Raw genomic sequence first — 20,796 nt, 5'->3', positions numbered from 1 at the left:
CTGATGAAATGTTCTGAATTCTGATTGGCTCACTTTGCCGGTGGGCGGTACTATTATGATAACAGCTGCATCAGTCTAGCAGAGAACGAGCTAGAAATCCAGACGGTGGCGAATAAGGCGGTTTTAAACAAAGCCGCGAAGGTTAACTGTATTTGGCAAAGAAAACTGCGTGTGCTGGTCTAGTGTTTTGTGGCGAAGGGAGTCGGACGCCTCTTCTCTGGCTGTAAGAAAGAGCGTGAGGTGAGTATGGGAGGATGCTGAAAGGATGCTGTTCAACTGAACCGCGTCGAAGCGCCTATTTTTAACAGAACCTTAAGTACTCCCACACAATGCCCTCGTTGGTTTTAGAAACAAACATGAAGCACGAAAATAGCCGTTCCCAAATGTATTAAGGAGTGGTGTGTGAGGTAACTTGACACAAAGCTTTCAGTTTGCCTGCTTCTTTTTGGAATTACCCGTTCCCCCTTAAATGGTGCAGCATTTACAAGCAACTGCCGCACCGTTTAAGGTGGAACGGAAAATTCGGATACGAAGCAGACGAGCAAGCAGACAGCTTTTGCCTAAGTAAATCTGGTAGTGTTAAACCGAGATTATAGCTTTACACCCCCTTACACTTTTCTTTAAGAAAAAGCCTTACCATGAGGCTGGAGTAGGTCGTTTACCTCAGACACTGCTGCATTATCCCGAGGCAGCTTTAAAATGACCTCCATCAGCATAACTTGGGTATCATTTAAAGGGGAACTCAATCGACATTTCAAAATATGTGCAAAAATGAAATTGGGAAGATGAAGCACAGTCATTCCTCCTGTATTTATCTAAAACGCTCTATTATAAGTTAACTGACCCTGTCAGATTTTTTTGCAGTGGTAGTGAATGGGACCTGACGTCTGGAAATCCATTGTCTCTAAAAGTTACCTCACAGACAATTAATACACAAAATGGTTCTGAATATGCCACTGAGGTCTAACCCATTACTTTGAAATAGTTTTTTTTAAATTAGCTCTTGGCCTAAAACGTGTTTTAAAATTCCCTGTAACATAATCATTTAACAATGTTAACAGGATTGGTTCATTAGGTTTGTGACATAAGAAACCCTGCCTGTCTGAATCTGTTTTTGCAATTATTTGGAAAATGCACTTTTTCCAATGTTCATCAATGAGGTTGACTGCTTTTTTTCACTAAAGCTTCCTGGCATATAAAAAATTTGTTCATCACGCTGGTTGTAAGGCCAAGTTATCCTCCCAAAAATATTAACCATATCAAACTTGCATATAAAAGCTTACAAATGCTTAACAAAACTTCTCTAATTCTATGTCAATTATGTGCCTGAATTTTAAAACCTCCTGCCTACTCTGGCTGTGTAGAACACCATGAGCTGGTCATGGCCTCTGCTCCCTGCCCTGGTGCTGTCCTCCCTCCTCTCCATGGTAACAGTGCAGACCGCACCCTGCCAGACTTGCCGCAAACTCACAGAAAACTTCATCAAGGTATGTGTGTGGGACTGATGTAGGTATGAACAGTAGGGTAAAAAAAATGAATTGGTGTTAGATGATTTCAGAGTTTGGGAAATAATCTAAACACTGATAGTGGGATAGTTCAATTTCCAAACACATTTTATTGTCAAAATACCCTTGAGCTACGATTCCACCAGAACTGCTGAAACATAAAAATGAGACACAGTATCTGAAGACGCCATCAGTTAGAGGTCAAAACTCATCTGTATCTCAAGCTTTTTTGGGCTTTAAGTAAGTTTCGGCTTGACCCACCATCTTTAAGGCTGCTTGGAAGACATGTCTAAGAACTCGGATGAACTTACTGTGGCTGTACGAACAATACAGTCCCTATGGGAAAATATGGGAAAGTTCCTTGTATATCATTGCATATATTTTACTTATTTATTTGTCTTTTGTGTGTGTGTGTGTGTGTGTGTGTGTGTGTTGTTAAAAATACATTTCTCAGTATCACAGCCAATCACGCTTTATTTTCAAAATATCCATGTTCAAGATGCCAGCAGAACTCAATTTGTAATGATTCACATATTTGCTTGAATTGGAACATTAGAACAAAGGAAGTGCATGTTCTTGAAGGACTGGCAAACCAACAGCGATTTTAACACTTGGTTAAAGACTACAAAGCTGCAGCCTGTAAAATGTTTCATTTATATTGATGTGTAGATGATCCGTGAACATAGATTCTAAACACATCTGGTGGGCATGAGGAAAAACAGTATCCCACTGCATGTTGCCTTAGAGGCAAATGATGTCGTTGTTTTGTACACCCAAAAAAGTACAACTGTAAAACAGATAAAATCTTTATTTGTTCCAGGGCCTGGAGCGAACAGCCAATAAAAACTTTGGTGGCGGGAACACGGCTTGGGAAGAAGAGAAATTGGCCAAATATGCTCGCAGGTGAGAGACGAGGCTTGAACAGCACCATACTCTACTATTGTATATACAGAGTAGATATTTACTGTTGACTTTGGCCAGCTTTTGAGCACATGGTTTTAAGACTTGTGAAGGTTCACCTTTGGGGCTGTGCCTTCTGGGCAATAATACTAGTATACATTTACCATTCTTTTGACTGACGTGCATACCTGCCAGCAGTTCACCAGCAGGACCAGCAAAAGGCATGAAGTAGGCTTTTATTGTCATTGCAACAGCAATAAACACACACACACACCACAAGCAGCCCCCTTAGTGCCTGTGAAGCTGTTGCAGGATTAGGAGCCTTGGCACTTCAACCCGAAAAAACTTTCCATTCAGGGGATTGAACTGGCTAAACTGTCTTCGTCTCTACTCTTTAGGTCATGGCTGCCCAAGGTCACCTTTCCAAATAAAGTCCTCAAAGTGTCCCTCCACTCGTTTTAAGGAAGCTTAAATCTTTTTCATAACATTTCTTTATTTTTTAAACAACTGGAACTTGAGTAAAATCAGCATTTTGAGTCAGCTAAAAAAACAGTGTTTATGCTAGTCGCACCTCACATCTGTGTGCCTCTCATTTGGAGAAAACAGAAGCTCAATCTCATCATGCGCTGAAACTGGTCGTTCTGAAAAGGGCTTATTAAAAGGGACATGGTCAGGAAAGTGCTGTGCTGTTTGCTCCTATTTCGATCAATATATGTTGTGGATGTGTGTGTGGAGGCACTTTAAAAGTGATCATTTTTTAAATCCATCCCCTTCTGATTTATCTGAAGCGTTTGTCTACTGCAAAAGATGCTGAGGGGCATCTCGTTGTTGTTTACGTATTTCATACAGGCAGTCAAGTGTTTGCTGTAATAAATTATTATATATAATATAGTTATATATAATATATATATATATTATAATAAGTTATTAGTTATTATGTAGTTAAAAGTAATTAAAATTGTAGCACAATTCCAGTTATTCCAGAGTGTCTGAGCAGAGAATGGTAAAATATTAAATATATCAGAGGATGGAAAGAAATGTGCCGTTTCTGATTTCCGTGCAACTTTGTACATTCCCTCTGCACTTACCACAATAAAGCCGTGTTTAAGGAAGGAACAGTTTATAAGTAGTGTTTGTTTTTCCAAGGAAGCTGAGTTGATCTGAGCTGGTAAATCAGCTGAGATGTAATAAATCATCATGTTTTATTTATTTATATTTAATACATGGACTGTATAATTGCAGAAATGCACTGAGGCATAAAGGCCTATGTAGACATTTATAAAAAACAAAATGTTCATGTCACGTCAAATGTCATGTTAAATGGGGAAAATGTGTATATGGTAAACAGGTCTGTGGAAGTTGACAAAACTTGCTTTTGATTATGACATGGTTATCCGTCTCAGCAACGAACCGCAAAATGTATTCTAAGAACAAAAAGCAGACATCCTGGTGATTAGGATCTGATGCTGTTTTGGCTTGTTAAAAAAGGCTTGTTAGAAAGCAGTTGTAAATGTTTGTAGGTGTAGAACAGAAATTAATTATACATTTCCTTGTTTTTTTTATACAAGTAGAATATTTTTGAAAGTAGTTTTCATTCATATATGTACATTAGAATAATGAAGTTTCAAACAGCCATTTTTTCACAGCTAATCAAAGAGCAACGTTTACAGTGGTTGGTTGTGAGATAATGTAATGTAGACAAAATTATTGAGCACATTTGTTTATCATGGTGATGATAAGACCCAGGGGCCACAATGTCTACAGTACAAATTTAGTTATTTTTTTACTGTCCAACTGTGAACCAACACCTAAAATTAAATTATAAATTACAAATAACAGATATAAACTAATAACACATTCAAGTTGGACTCTAATATAGCCCATAGTGTAAAATGGGCCAGACGAGGTTAGAGTGTCTCATCATTTAAACATTTTTGAGCCAACCCCAGTAAATGACCTTGCATTTTTTACATATATCAATAGTTTAGATTGGTCTGAGGGCAGCACGGCAGGTAGTGTCGCAGTCACACAGCTCTAGGGACCTGGAGGTTGTGGGTTTCTGTCCCACGCCAGGTGACTGTTTGTGAGGAGTTTAGTGTGTTCTCCCTGTGTCCGTGTGGGTTTCTTCCGGGTGCTCCCATTGTCTAAAAACACACGTTGGTAGGTTGACTGGTGACACAAAAAGTGTTCATATGTGTGAGTGTGTGTTGCCCTGTGAAGAACAATTGCCCCCTCCAGGCTTCCTGCCTTGCACCCAGTGATTCCGGGTAGGCTCCTGACCCACCGTGACTGTGAACTGGATAAACGGTTACAGACAATGAATGAATGAATGAATGACTGGTCTGGATTTGCTAAGGTTGCTAGGGCAGAGTGTTTAATAAAGGAAGCCAGCGAAATCATGTGATAAGTGTGCCTGACATCGAAAATGACTTACATCAGTGAAAAGGGTAATTAAGCAATCACACACTTACCAACAAAGTAAAATTATGGAAAGAGGAAGAAAAAAAACCTAACAATAGGTCATTTTAGATACTAGCACCTTTTTCACTAGCTGATAAGATGTTTTGCTAAAAACCCGCAGGCTACATCACAACTGTGTACTACACACTAATATCATACAATATGTACTATACTAAACTTAAAAGTGTGAGTTTGGCAGGCAGATAATCATAATATTATCATACGTGGGCAAATATTTACTGTTTCATCGATTTTGGCTGAAATGTCTGTGTTGTTCTCTCTTTAAATTGAGCCCCTGTTCACTGAACAGCTGTCCCATTTTACCTAAACATCGTGTCCATAGCTCCAGTCAGAGTCTCTAATGCTCTATAATTCCAAAAGAAATCTTTTTTTTTTCAACAAACATATATTAAAGAGACACATGACAATTTATACAAATATAATCAAATCTAATTTATATTTTATTTGATCACCTTTAAAAGCATTTATCAAAAAGTGAACCATTTTAACAGACTCCCAGTACAATTATCTGTAATACACATGCCTAAAATGATAGGTTAATTTTAGGCCATATCCTTAAACTGTGGTAAAACAGGGTTTCTGTGAGGGAGTTTCAGAGGAACTCTTACTTGGAAAGGGACAGGGAAAATAAATCGGATTAAAAATTCCGTATGATAAATTCAGGGAATGACTATTGCATTTCCTTTTCAGAAACTTTTTTGTCTGTCTTTTGTTAGTACCAGAAAAATAATGGATTTTCCCTTTCTGTGTACCGGTTTCAGTGAGACACGTCTTTTGGAGATTGTGGAGACTGCGTGTGAGAAGTCTGATTTTGAATGCAACAAACTGTTAGAGCAGATCGAGGACCAGGTGGAGACCTGGTGGTTCCACAGGTGAGACTGATACTCTGACTGGGATGGTCTTATGTCTTTTTTTATGATATAAATGATATACTGTGCATTTTTATCTCAGACAGGAGGAGGCTCCAGACTTGTTTGAGTGGCTATGTATCGAAGAACTGAGATTGTGCTGTCCACCAGGCCGCTTTGGACCAGAATGTGCAGGTCTGAACTTAGACTCAGTTCTTCCCATTAAATGTGTAGGTTTACAGCGGCAGCATATTAGGAAACTTCTGTGGGCAATACCAGTGTTAAGAAGCTAACAGTTGAAATAACCAGTATCTACCAGCACAGTTTATTATAGTCTGAGAGACAGACTCCAGCTGTGTTACATTGAAGCTCAAATACTTAAGAACACTTAAACTCTGATCAAAAAGTTCATGGCTGCTTAATTGCCTAGTAGTTTGAAAGACAAATCAAGCAGGTAACAGCAGTATAAAAAATATTAATTTACAATTCGCCATTATAAATTGAGCACTAATTCAAAACTAGTTACATAATTACATGGTTATAATCCATGTTGAGGCTATGAAAGAGAGCCTATGAGCCCAGTTAACTGCCAGATACAATTAACTGAATCTTGAAACTGAAAACTACAATTAACAATAACTTAATTCCAATGTATAGAAATATACTGAAAATAAAATGAAAAATGTTATTGATTATTTGATTTTTTTTTTTGACTATTGTACAATCAAACCAACACAGCCAAAAGATTTTCTGATTGTTCTGGTTGGGTCTAGGTGGGTGGACTCATTTGCAGATTTAATGATTCTGGGAATTTCCCTGTTGATTCCCTATTTTGACACTATCAAATGCACACAAACATTTACATGCGGAACATTATGACTGTGTAAATAATTTGTATTTGTTAACACTCGGCACTTGCTATTGGGTCAGTCATTTAAGGGAAACATGTTTCAGAAGGAAAAACAACAGTATTTGGGAACAGGAAGATGGGGGGAAAACTGTGAGAGCAAAAGGCTGTAATTCCTATCACAGTAACATCCCATACATTCACATGAACACACAAACACACACACCCACTAACGGCACAAATTTGTTTTTTATTATAGTCTCTTCAAGTGTAGCCAGGATCATTAGCTCTTATTGCTTATTGCTCAATAGTCAACAGGGGCTGATATCTGTTAGTTGACTATATGTGAACTTAGGTAAACTGTATTTCATATGATACTTCATATTTGTCTTCATAGACAGCAATGTCAAATGCGTTTAGCCATTAACCGTAGTGTTTATAACTAACTTTGTTATTTATTATTCATATTGTTTCAAACCTTTGTTTTAATTTTTTTGTGGCATTACATTTTGATAGGTTCCATTCCACAAAAAAAAATAATCACAAAATATATAATTAACCACAAATGACACAGAAGCCACAATGAATGAATATATAATTGTTCTTCTCTGTGTTTAGTTTGTCTTAAACTTTTCCTTTATTACAGCTTCCATTTCCAAAAGGTCAGAAGGGACATTATTCTTTATTTTCCCATTCTCTGGAATAGGTTAAACACAGCTACACATACTTTCAGACCCACATTGTTGACTTGTCTTCCCACAGTGGACAGAAAAGCACTTAAATTGTTTTTTCTATCTCAATTAATCTTAATTTTCTCTCAAAGACAAAAGGTTTAAGTGCTGTTTAAGAACAGTTTTCTGGTCTACCATGTTTTTCACTATTGTTAGGAGTCCCTAGTTTTTAAAACGGTATTTTTTCCATTTATTTTCTTATGTAAATGAAAGGATGTGGACTATCCTCTATCTGGTCTCCACAGAATCAGCTGAAAAATAATTAACTGGTTGTTATCACACAGTTTTGACTGGAAATTAAACAAAAGAAGGGTGGTTCCTGTCCTATGCACTGTACCATATACACATCCACACAAAATATTAGCAGCCAGTAGGTTGTTGATTGTTCTTCTGTGTTTTCTCAGAGTGTCCATCGGGTCCTGGTGGTGTGTGTGGAGGTCTTGGCCGCTGTGAGGGAGAGGGAACACGTCTCGGAGGAGGAGAGTGTGTTTGTGATCCAGGCTACTCGGGTCCACTGTGCCAGGAGTGTGCAGATGGATACTACAGAGAAAAGAGCAGGAATGGCACACAGCCGCCATGCTCAGGTGATCAGAGCACCAAACACTCAGACACCAAACAGATATTTCAGATCTAAGTATTTGCAATCAATATTGTATTTCATAGTGAATGACAGAATATTAATTTCCATAAAACTGATAAAATACATGTTTGTATTTGACAAACCTCAAAGTTCAGTGACTTGAGTCTTGAAGAAATGAGATATTGAATGCTCCGTAAAAGCGTTATAGAATGTGTGTGTATTTTGTTATCTACAGTAACCTACAATTTTAGTCAAAGTATTACATTAAACTTTATTAATGTGATATAAGTAACTAGAAATGTCTTTCATTAAATTAATAGCATAAATAAAACTACACATTAAAAATGCATGAAAACATTAGCACTGCAGTAGTGCATTATAGAGAACACCTGAGGAGAGACTCCATGTTTAAATTTTGGCAAATAGACTGTTGGTCAAAGGAGTACTTGGCAACTGTATTTAGCACAGATCTTTCCAATAAGTGTGATCCAGCATCTAAATGTGTTTTATTTTTCTTGTTGATGTAGCGTGTTACCACTCCTGTAAAAAGTGCAGCGGCCCTCAAGACTACAAGTGTCTGGACTGCAAACCAGGGTGGATACTTCATGACAACAAGTGTGTGGGTGAGTTCTGCTGATCAAATTCAAAACGGATTCCATTAAGATCGATGAGGAAACAAAAGTGTTTACTTTGACTTAATAAGGGCCTGACTCAGACCATGATACAGTGGCTCGCCAAGTTGGAGTGTACATCATTAGTTTAATTTGAAACATATATTTGTAATAGTATATAAAAATAAGAATTTATTATTATTTGTAGTAGTAGTATTTCAAACCACACTGTGCAAAATGTAAATAAAAATAGAATGCCATCAGATGCAATTCACTTAAACCCTATATTTAGTTAGAAATAGTACAAAGACTTTCAACAGTTTCAAAAGTCTTTATTGAAAAGTAGTTGCCTCCATTGAATTTGATGCCAGCAACACTTTGCAAATCAATTGGGACAGGGGCACAGTGTTGCATCACCTCTTCTTTTAACAACACTTTGTAAGCATTTAGAAACTGTGGAGACCAACCATGGTCCTTTTGAAAGTTTCCCCATTGTTGCCTGATCTGCTCATCTGTTCAGGTCTGCGTCATAGTATTTGCTGGACCGCCTACTGGGAAGAGGCATTTTTGCTTACTGACTGACTGATTGACTGACTGACTAATAATGTTGAAACGTGCATGCGCAAGTAAGAACTGTTAGTTCAGTCATATTTCACAGAGAGGACTTAAGGTGGTGCTACTACATCGTTGGTTGTTAGTTCAGCTATATTTCACATTCCAGTTTGTGAACTAAATTTGGAACCGTTCGGCTGTGATCAAATGTCCTGTTTTCTCCAGGCAAGTCCTCTTTATGGGACCTAAAACTTTTTGCTGTCAACAGGCTTTCCCCCATCCCATTTTTTTTGCCATAAGCCTTAAATCCTATATTGAAGTGTTCACTTTGATGTAGTTATTGAAAGGTGAGCAGAAGGTGTGAGGGTTGAATTGTTCAAGGGTTCAGAGAGTTAAGAGCTGAATTGGGACACACTCTTGCCGCTTCAAAGCTGTAGGTCCTCCGTTCACCGCGGTGAGCGGTGTTTTACTGCAGCCTCAAACAGAAATGTGCTGAACGTTGTTGAGGTAATATTTATCACAGTCTCTTCTTTGTTTGGAGGTGTTTCTGTGACCCAGCCTTTTATTTTCTACCATATATTTAACAAACAGAAATCAACTTTTCTGTTCCTATAATGACACAAAATCACGGACACATCTCACTTTTTATTAATCAACTTTTTGTTTAATTTTACACAAAAATGTGTTAAAGCCAGAACACCAGAGCGAGGTGTTACTCAAAATAAATGAGGCTGTGAATTAGTTACAGCACCGTTTTATCAGTCTAATCTTTATAGAACTGTAAGTCAGTAATAAATATCTAGTTCCCAGCGATGCTATGTTTCTGTATCAAGTGTAGATTACTTAGTTGATAAAATGTTAAGGTGCTTGGTTTTAGAAATATTCAAAAACTTAAATGTTATAATGTTATCTTGTTGGTTTCTGGTAAATGAGTTGCTTCAATGTCTTCTGAACACAGTGCTTCAGTGTTATAGCTTTGTATTAACAGAAAATAACAGGCTTTCCATGATCATACACACACTGTCAACAACTGACAAAATAAACCATTTCATAGTTTGTTATTATTTGTTATTATTGTAAACAAAGTAGGGCTGCAACTAATAATTATTTTGATAGTCGATTAATCTGTCAATTATTTTTTCGATTAATCGATTATTAATCGGATTAAAAGGAAGACGAGCCAAATTTAGTTTCCTGTCTGTTACTAGCTTATTCAGGATACTATCAGTGAGAACAGCTGCTTGCTGTGGTGTGCAGATCTTCTTCAAAACATAGTCAGCAATGCTGGGCTGTTTTTATCTGAGGTGAGAGAGAAAGTGTAGATATGAACATACATCTTTTTTAAGTTAATTACTACTGATCTAAAATGCAGACAACAATGTAGGCAAATTAAAATTACATAAATGGATATTGGGTGACGTTGCCATGTGCTGAGAATAAAAGGGAAATTCAGCTAACACATGATCAGATATTGTTAAGATATTTAAGATTTTAGAGAACTAATGTTGTAATTGTATAAGGAGAACACAACCTACCATTATTAAAAATTAGCATTTACATGAAGAATTAACCCAACTGTTACATTAATTTTATTTTTATCAATATTTAACACAGTGTATGTAATGTAATTAACACTTATAATGTAAATATACACTTTGTGATATGTACTATGTGATACTCAAACACTAACATGCAATGCCAGTCAGAAAAGACCTTGAAAAAGGATTTAAATATATTATTTTAAAAAATGTTTGGATTGATTTTTTTTAACTCTGAATGTAACTGCCGGCACATTTAAGGTGGAATGGAAAACTCGCTAAATACAAGAGTGATATAAATTTACTAAAAATGAGACATCTTGTTTAAGTACTCTAGCAGGCTCTAGTGACATTGAGTGAGAGAAAAAAAAATAGAATTTGTCGCTAACATTAGCTTGACTAAAACTACGGTTTGTTTTGGAACTGCTGATCGAGCTGACACATTTAAGGTGGAAGAGAAAACTCGGGGGGATGCTAAGGCTTGTTCGCTAAACGTGAGTGTAATATCAATGTACTAAGAAAAACAAATGTTGTTTAACTACTCTAGCAGGCTCTAGTAACATTGAGTGAGAGAAAAAGTAGAATTAACTTACTATACTTAATCTCTTTCACACATAGCTCAAACAGGCTTCCTTTTCAGATGCTCATGCAGTGATGTTGTGCTGCCATGCCATGCGAGATCAGCTGTGCATATTTTGCACCTAACGCTGTTCCTTGAAGGCGTTAATGTAAAGTGTTCCCATACTTTTGATGACTTAGGTCGTACATTTTTCTCTCTGTTTGTACTAACATTATCCTCTGCTGTGAGTTCGTCACGTGTAGCAACTGTATCTATGTGTATAATAACTTAGACCCAACTAATCGATTATTAAATTAGTGGCCAACAATTTTAACACTCGATTTTAATCGATTTAATCGATTAGTTGTTGCAGCCCTAAAAGAAAGACATTGATATGAAGCACCAAAGCTTCTCCAGACCTTCCAATGACAAAGGTATGTATTTGGGCTTTCTTGTTTTTGAAATGCCAGAAACACCTATGTGACAATGGCTATAGGGCTTATGGTGCTCTGGCAAAGCTAGGCCTAGTTTCTCTTTGCTCTTGTTTTCATTTCACAGTATGCTGGTTGATAAGAACAGGATTAGAACCTTTTTTTTACTATGGGAGAATGCTGTTGTAATTCACACATAATAAGGGTTGTTATTGTCTTTGTAAAACAAACAAGGCCTTCCGTGACAAAGACAAGGTCTGGATGGCACATGTTGCTCCAAATCTTGTATAAATCTTCCAGTGTTAATTGTGCGTTCATAGATGTGCAAGTCACCCATGCCATGTGCATCTCGTACCATCACAACTGGCTTTTGAACTGTTAGCGTTTAACAAGCTGTGACAATCCATGACCGCCAAAAAGAATTGGAAGATTTGATTTGTTGGACCACAGGACACTTTTCCAATTCCCTTCAGTTCATCATTTGTGGATGCAGTGATGAACTGTGTTTGTAGGAATTGTTTCTGAAGCCCATGTGGTTATTTCCACTGCAGAATCATATCTGTTTTTAATTCAGAGCCACCTGAGAGGCCAAATATCACAGCCAGCCAACATTAGCTGCAGATAGACATTTTCTGGATTATCTGAAAATATTTAATGACATTATGTATTGCAGATGAAAACATCCACTGGTTCTTCGCTGGTTCTTTATGTTGAGAAACGTTATTCTTGAATTTTTTTCACTCTTTGACTGGGCAGTGGTGAACACATCCCCATATTTACTTCTGAAAGACTCAGCCTGTCTGAGATGCTCTTTGTTAACCCAGTTACGTCACAGACCTGTTGCCAGTTAACCTAATATATTTTTGTAGCATTACACTACTCTAGCTGTATTTTAATGCCCCTGTTCCAATTTTTTGTTATTGTGTTGCTGGCATCAAATTCAAAATGGGAATATGGTTTAAAAAAAAAAACAATGAGTCTCAGTTTTAGCATTTGTAATGTTGTCTTTGTATTATTTTAATTTAGGGTTTAAATACTAGGGTTTGAATTCTGTTTATTTTTCTTTTTTCCTTTTTTCTTTGTAACATTTCACAAATAATAAATTATTATTTTTTTAATAAATTATTATTTTTTAATTATATAGGACAACAGTGCAAAAAAATAGAAAAATCTAAGCTTTAATTCAAGTGCTTTTATTTGGTGGGAAAAAACCACACATTAAGAAATATATCTTTGGAATTAAATCATGTGTGCCACAATTATTGGCACCCATGGTGTTAGTACTTTGTACAGGATTTTTTCTTTATTTTTTTATTTTTTTCCACTTGAGTTGAAGGTTACTTTTTTCTAATTTTCTTTCAGAGTGAGATTATGCAATAAAAAATGTATTAAATTTAAGGCTTTTAATACATTTTAACTAGGAGTGCCAATAATTATTGAGCGTGCTGTATACAGATGTGTTATTTTTGTGCTTTTTATCTAGGGCTTTTTTTTTAATCTGTCCCAGGTGTTATTTCTAAATTTTATGGAATCTCATTTTATTAAACCTTTTAAAATAAAATGGTCACAATTCTAAAGGGCACTCAAGCTGTGATGCAGTTTATAGTTTTAGTTAAAGGACTAAAATGACAGATTAAGCTATAATAAGTAAAACGGTAAAAGTGTCCAAGCTTTAATCACAGCCATTAGAGACTCTTATCATCTGTTTTGCATAAGATGAGCAAGACTGAGCTTGTTGATTTAATTCAACAAATTCTTGGAACAGAATTTAAACATGGTAGTGTAATCATAGGAGAAGTGCCAAAACAAACAGCCTGAAAACCATTTAAAATGATCTGAAACCACTGTGCATTTTTTTAATATTCTGTGTCAATTTAGTATTTCATACAGAGTGCATGATTTTATCAGCCAACTCTACCGCTCTACTCAAAATGTTTAACAGTGTAAAATTAACATTTGGTGGTTTGAAGTGAGATCATACATTCTCTGTTACTGGAATTGGTGCCAAGATAATCTTTGGGATTTTTCTGCCAGTTCACCACTTACATCAACCAGGAAAAAAGCCAGAAATCATCCTTAAGTTGTCAGTTTGTATACTTAATGCTTTATATCATCACACGCACCGACATCTGTCATCTTTGAGCAAACAACTAACTGTAACCTACAAATTGTTAATGCTTAATGGTTTTTTTGTGTTATTTGAACACTAAAGGCCAGTTTCCCAGACAGAGATTCAGCCTAAGGTATATTTCCTTTCATAGGAAAATCTCCATAGAGAATCCCTAGTATTATACGTAGAACTAATCTGGAATAATTCATATTCAACCCAAGGACCCTTTACATATAAACAGTTTAGAAAGCATTTTTCAAACTAAACAAGTACGTTCACTGAAGCTTTAGGTGCATAACATGCAAAATAATATAATGGCCCTAAGGAGCTTTTGGATGGTTTGTCTTTTTTAATTCAGGTTTTTTTTTAAATGTTAAATTAATATTTTATATATTAATTAATCTAATAGTCAGTTCTGGGTAGGGATGTAATGTTCACTTGTCACATCAAATAAAAAAAGACATGAAATATAACCATGCAATTTTGAAAGTTTAACTGTCATTGTGTAACATTCTGAATGTATTTATAATAGATGTAGATGAGTGTGGTACTGAGCTGGCACGATGTCCATCCAACACATACTGCTTCAACACTGATGGCTCCTATGAGTGCAGAGGTGAGTCCTGCTCCATGATGTGTCTAATTGATATGAACACTTGTTAATAAAAGTAATAATATTAGCCACTCAATAATCCAGTGCATTTATTAAGTGTTATTTGAGAAAGATTGTGAAAGTTCTGAAATTCCTATCCCAGAGCAACATAGAAAACCGGAAAACTTTTCAGTGCATTCCAAGCAGAACCGATATTTTTTTTCCTTCTTCATAAGATGACAGCTTACAATTTCCCCAAAATATAGCAACAAAACCTGGCTGTATATTTTAATGTAGATTTTACAGATCTTTTACTTAATAATAATTATCTAAATGGCCAGGGACCTTATTACCTATAGCAGAAAGTTTGTTAATGCTCCAGCAATTTATTTTAGATAGTGGCCTACTGCAAATTCCCACCCAAAAAAAGTTGAGATCTCTTTTTTTTGTGCTTTTAAACTGTTGAACTCATATAATAGCGTGTTAAGTTTTTTCTAAACGTTAATTTCTAATTAATAAAATGCTTAATTCTGTTATTGAACAGAATAAACATTCACTCAACTTCTTTTCTGTTAGTACAGTTACTGAACTTTATCACTTTGAAGCACTTTGAGCTTCCTGACTGGAAACTCTTTTTCTATCAGCCATCATCTCTCATGTTCCCAGATGATGGTCAATTTTACCTTGGTAATGTTTTTAAATTGTAATACATAGTGTGCATTTGTGTGTAATTAGGTTGTGACCAGGCGTGTGTGGGCTGCATGGGCAGTGGACCTGCTCGCTGTAAGAAGTGTGCACGGGGCTACAGACTCACTGGAACCAAGTGCCTTGGTAAGTTGAGGCAGAGAATATAGAAGACAGTTATAGAAATGAAGTGTTGCTGGGGGGCGTCTCTCTCTCACACTTTTTCTTTCTCTCTGTCTCACATGCTGCATAGCATTCTCTATATTCGAAAATGTAACACAAAGTAAATTACACACAACGTGGTTTGGTTACCTTTGGAACCAATATCGGTACTGCTACCTGGAATTTGGTACCGGTATCCAACGGTACTTTACTCTCTCTTTACTTTATTCGGTACTTTACTCTCTCTGTAACAACAAAAAAATAATAATTTCAGCTTATATATTAGGTGTTTTTCCAAACTGCTTTTGAGTAACTGTACTTTTACTCAAGTCCATGGTTTGTGTACTTTGTCTACCATTGCTGATCAGTACCAATCATGCTATTAATAGCTTCTCTGCCCTTTGGCTAAGATTAAGTGTAGTATCTGTTCTTATCAGTGTAATATGTGATACGTCCTCTATATGAGGCCTACATATTAAATTGATTTTTCGAGCAGGAAGATGGAAAAGGGGATTGCTCTCTAAGGCCATGGCCTTAAGATTAGAGAAGTGAGCTTGGGGCTGGAGGGTCACCGGTTCAATTCCCAGGACTGTCAGGAAAGAAAAATAATCCATGGCTGCCCCAGACCCAGGCACCTAACCCCCAAACATTGTGTGAAAAATGGCTCACTAGTGCGTGTTTGTGTGCCCACTACCATGGATGGGTTAAATGCAGAGAAGCAATATCCCCAAGGGTGTCAATAAAGGGGTTAAATAAATAAATAAATCTCCTACTTCAGTATTAACCATTTCTGTCACTCTGAATATCCACATTGTATACTCCACTCTACATTGGCACGACTCCTTCTTAATTTAGACTTTTTGTTTATGGTGGTGTTTATTATATACTTGTTTGCCACACCTTTTCCCTTTATTTGCATCAGACATTTTCTAATGTGGTCATCTACACTGAGGTGTTCTGTTGTTTTTTTTATTTTTTATTTTTTTTTTTTTACACCCATAAACCACAGGACATATGACTCCTTGTTTGCTGAAGATGGATAGAATGATTAGATCAATAGCATGCTTTATAAATCCAAAAGTGTAAATGTGTGGGTGAGCTCTCGCCCCTCACTGCCGTTGTATCCTTAGCTGAACTTGTGTGCTTTTAGGTCCTTTACACCTTTATTTGCTATACAAAACATGGGAATTTCTTTTTTAATTCAGAGAACTTACATTTACGTTTCGGCACATCTGCTCGAGATGAGGGTAGGGTACATGAGCTTTGCCTGACGTAAACAAGGACTACTGACGTGGAGACTGACCAATTAAATGTTTACAGAGAAGGTTATCGACCAATAACGGTAGCCCTATAGTCAGACCGTCCAATCAGAAGACTTTAGGCTACTTCACCACGCCCCCTTCTCATTTTTGCGAACCAATCGGAGTAGGGGAGGGCGGGACTAGTTTGTGAACGAAATGTTTCTCAAAGTTCTATGTAAGCTCTAGAAAAACAAAATCCCGGACGTTTGTGAAATTCAGCTCTGACATTTTTTAAGTCTAAAAAAGAGGACATGTCTGGAGTAAAAGAGGACGTCTGGTCACCCTAGTGTAGAGATGTTAGAGCTGTACCACACTCTCTTTTGAGTATCTCCAGTCACAGCACTGGACACACTGTTTATTTGAGAGTCCAAAGACAATGTGAAGCACAGTTATACAATTACTGAGCAAAAACTGTAAAAATAAGAAGTCTTGAGAGGAAAGACAACCAAGTAAAAATTACTAATAAGGAGAGCTTCTGCCCACTTGCTTCTCACTCTTTTGCATTCGGGTTGGGGTGAACAGTGGTTTATTCCTTTTTTAAAGGAACTGGCGCTCAAACAAACCGTTCTGAACAGGGCTATTTCGACAGGGGGAGAATGCTGTTGTGTTATTTGATTCTTGTGATATCCTCACAAGGAGTTTTCAGTTGTGCAGTAATAAAGTAATTGTTTATTTATGGTAGTTCATCCCTTATCTGATACATAATCTCAGTCAGAACAGAATCATACATCTCTGTTCGCATTCTGGAATTGTTCTAAATTAATATCTTCCATTTTGTGACAGACACGTTTGACATGTTAACCCCTTTTAGCCCCATTATGTGATTATTTATTTCAAATATTTTAAGCTGTGGGCATGGTGAAATTACAGGTCAGTTTCTTTTTCAGATCTCAGTCATTGTGTCTATTTTTCTTTCCTCGTCAGATATAAATGAGTGTAAGGAGAAAGCGATAGCATGTCCTGGACTTAACGAAGCTTGCATTAATGAAGAGGGTTCATTCCACTGTGAGTGTGCTGAAGGCTTCATCCGTAGAGACAGCATCTGTGTGGAGAACATTCTACCTTGTGAGTACAACAGACATCTGATTATTTGGAACTATGTATGTACTCATGTATATATTTATGTTTAAAAGAATTGTCAAATGTTGCATCTCATCAGATCTGCAAAGTTAGTTAAAAAGGTATGGTCTTATCCCTGTGAGTACAGGCTAAAGCATAAGCTGTATGTTGCTGTATGTATGTTATATAGAAATAGAAATGTTGGAGAACCTATGGACAAATAAGTGCTAAGAATGATCCACCATGGCAGGCTACTGCTCTGTGATGGTCCTATGAGGGTCCTATACATTAAAGAGCAGAGTGAAGAAAGTATGCAGAGAATCACACACAAGATTAGGGTTTGGCGGTATAACAGTAATACCATATACCACAGTATTTAAAAATGAACATGGTATCTCAAAATGAGGGTGGTATTTATACTTTGAGTGTGGTGTGTCAAATACAAGTCGAGTGGGGGGGGGGGAACACAAGCCCAGTAGCCCACCGCAGTTGTGTGGTAAGCGCTGAGTTTGGGATAAAAGAGAGAGGAAGGAAGCTGTAAACAGACAAAATACTCAGACAACCTTTCACTGGATATTGCGCTCACATGTATGAGGCTTTATTCTCTAAACATGTGTGATTTGAGCCTCAGTTAGCTGGAAAACGCTTAACTGCTGTTTGCTAAACTACACGTCTTTTATGACATGGATGATGGCCGCTAATATAGGCATAAGATAAAACCAAAAGAGTCATTTATTATTTTAATCATTTGACAGACCTAATCCAGCTTTTTGTTTCACGTTTGTTCTTGTTACCGTCGAGCATGCTAATAGAACTGATGTTGTTTGCTTCTCTCTCTCTCCAGCTGATCCAGACAAAGGCTTATTTGAGGATATGACTGATGACGAGGTGCTCGTTCTTCAGCAGATGTTTTTCGGTGTGGTGATCTGCGCTCTAGCTACTCTAGCCGCTAAAGGAGACATGGTTTTTACCGCCATCTTCATCGGAGGCGTGGCTGCTATGGCAGGCTACTGGCTCTCAGAGAAGGGTGACCGCATGCTGGACGGCCTTCTTAAAGGACGTTAGCCACCAAGCTGCTCAGGAACTCCAGAGAGGGTGGGGCTACCAGACTGCAAGCCTATCAGGCGACAGACACTTGAAGTGGGGGGGGCTGCTGAGAGATTGAGAGGAGTGGCTATAGAAATGCAAGCCAATCAGGGATTTTAGAGGAAGGACAGAAGGAAAGTTGACTGTAGCAGTGCTATTTTGTCAAGGGCTGGGCGGTGTAAGTTTGAGCTATGTTAATGGTTTGTACTATGCTAATTTATATGCTGTTTCCACAATATGGTTTCACTGCTGCTCACTGTAAGAGACTTCAAATAGGAATTTTTTTAATACACTCAGATTAAGAGAGATTAAGATGTTGAAAAGCTGTGTAGATTGCACCGATGCTTGGCAGGTAAAAGCATATGTTGCTGTATGTTGACTATATGTTGGCTTAGGCCCGCCCCTCGTCAAAATGTACAGGAGCATAAAAAAGCCAAATCCACATTTAACTGAATGATTAAATACCCCAAATTACCTCTTTGTTAAAACCTTATACATTTTGTTTTACACTATTTTCTTCATTTAGATATAGGATTACATATGTGATGAACCTACTGAGAGCACAGATATATTTAAAGCTACGCATAGAAAAATGAAGTAGTGTGTGTGAGAGGAAAATTAAACATTAATCCACTCTATGCCATTGAGGAAAATGAAAGAATTACAGGCCCTAAAACCAAGATACCTTTAATATTCTTTTATGCTCCATGGTCCAATGACTTTCTGAAGTGTGGAAAAGCGTGACCCAGACAAGGTATGATTTTTCCCTGAAACTGAATTTGAATTACATTACGTATACTACTGATATTTTTACTGAGGAGAATTTTTTTTCAGTTCTAATTTAGCACACACAGAACTCTAACTACAACTCAAGTGACCCTTGAGAAAAGCTAGAAAAATGCTGCATTTACGCAGTTTCATTTGTTTTTGCATCAATTTCTGCATTTTAGTCAAATCTAAAGACTATTTATTTATCATTAAACAGATTGTAATTTTCTGTTCTATGACTCATTCAGGTTCGATGGTGTATTTCAGAAGTACTGTGCAGTCAGAGACCACCCTTTATTTAATTTCGAGCCACAATTGTAAGTGCAGGTTATTAATTTTGCAGCACAGTGTTCAGTTGCTGTTGAAAAACAGATAAATACTGGACCTAGACATCCAAGTTGTTCTGTAAGCTCTTTTGGTTGATTGAATGTTGCAAGTGGGATTGCTTGGACTTTGGGAAGCAGAAAGTTCAACCAACTTTCACGACTAAAATTTGCAAGTGTAGAAAAACATCCCTGGAAAAATATTTGAATAATTAGTGCAAGGAGCAAGGTGCTGACAGATATATTATTTTGCTTTGAGGCTTGTGTAGTTTCAGGTGAAACAGGAATGTGTTTTCTTCCATTTATCTTCATGGCTGTTTTAATACTGTAGACTGTGTTTTTAATAGTCCAGATGTCAGTGAAAGTACTCACACGCTGTTGTCTCTGGAAATTGAAAGTTTCTTTCAAAAGATGCTGCTGCACCGTCTCATATGAATACTAATCACACTATTTGAAGGCCATCGTGCTAAATATCTTCAATAATGTCCATAACTTGACTATGAAACAAATTCTCCCAACATTTTTCAACCAAAACTCCACCTGAACAGCAGGGTGAATCTGAACATTTCAAATGATTATAAGGCACATAGAACACTGACAGAAACACTGAAAAAAACTTTTCTATCATCACGTTTTGCCAGCACAACTACAGTGGAAGGGTTACACTAGTTACATTTTTGACACACAATCCAGTTTTACTTTTCTGAATCTGTATTCATTTGTATGATGGTAAAACCTGCATGAACTTTATATCCACTTAGTTTTAAAGGAACCTCATCTCCATCGCAGTGAACAGAACACTAGGTGGAGGCATAAGTTGGTGAGTTAACTTGAGTCACATGAACAAAGTAACTTTCCAGCTCATGAATTCAGCTTCATCGTCTACCTCCCTGTCTGTTTTACAATTTCTGGGCTTTGTTTTACAATACTGCCACCCATAAAACAATGATAGATTGTTATGATTTATCCGCTTTGTGAAAAAGCAGTGGAAATGTTATTTAATTAAAGCCTATTTAAGTGACACAAAAGTCTGTTTCTTTATTTGTACTGAAGGAGCCGTCAAGATCTCCAATTTATTTTTTTGAACTACCATAGCATTAACAGAGTGACCAATCCCTCACGAAAAGT

The 20,796-nt window shown here is 37.0% G+C and overlaps 1 protein-coding gene and 1 non-coding gene across 2 annotated transcripts; both read left to right on the top strand.

Annotated features, from left to right (window-relative positions):
• Positions 1 to 81: 81 nt before the first annotated feature.
• On the top strand, positions 82 to 20,671 carry LOC136666036 (protein disulfide isomerase Creld1). Its single transcript, XM_066643991.1, has 11 exons — positions 82 to 240; positions 1,365 to 1,487; positions 2,326 to 2,408; positions 5,648 to 5,758; positions 5,838 to 5,929; positions 7,717 to 7,896; positions 8,420 to 8,515; positions 14,226 to 14,309; positions 15,021 to 15,116; positions 17,357 to 17,497; positions 18,336 to 20,671. Exons 2-11 carry the CDS (start codon positions 1,371 to 1,373, stop codon positions 18,554 to 18,556), a joined length of 1,221 nt encoding a protein of 406 aa, XP_066500088.1. The 5' UTR covers positions 82 to 240; positions 1,365 to 1,370; the 3' UTR covers positions 18,557 to 20,671.
• LOC136666651 (U2 spliceosomal RNA) lies at positions 15,517 to 15,708 on the top strand. The gene has a single exon (XR_010795410.1). It is a non-coding gene; the product is annotated as a U2 spliceosomal RNA (small nuclear RNA).
• Positions 20,672 to 20,796: the final 125 nt, after the last annotated feature.

Source organism: Hoplias malabaricus, chromosome 14 (genome assembly GCF_029633855.1).
Source record: "Hoplias malabaricus isolate fHopMal1 chromosome 14, fHopMal1.hap1, whole genome shotgun sequence".
NCBI lineage: Eukaryota > Metazoa > Chordata > Actinopteri > Characiformes > Erythrinidae > Hoplias > Hoplias malabaricus.
Note: the sequence above shows the minus strand (reverse complement) of the source record. Positions and strands in the feature narration are given on the sequence as shown.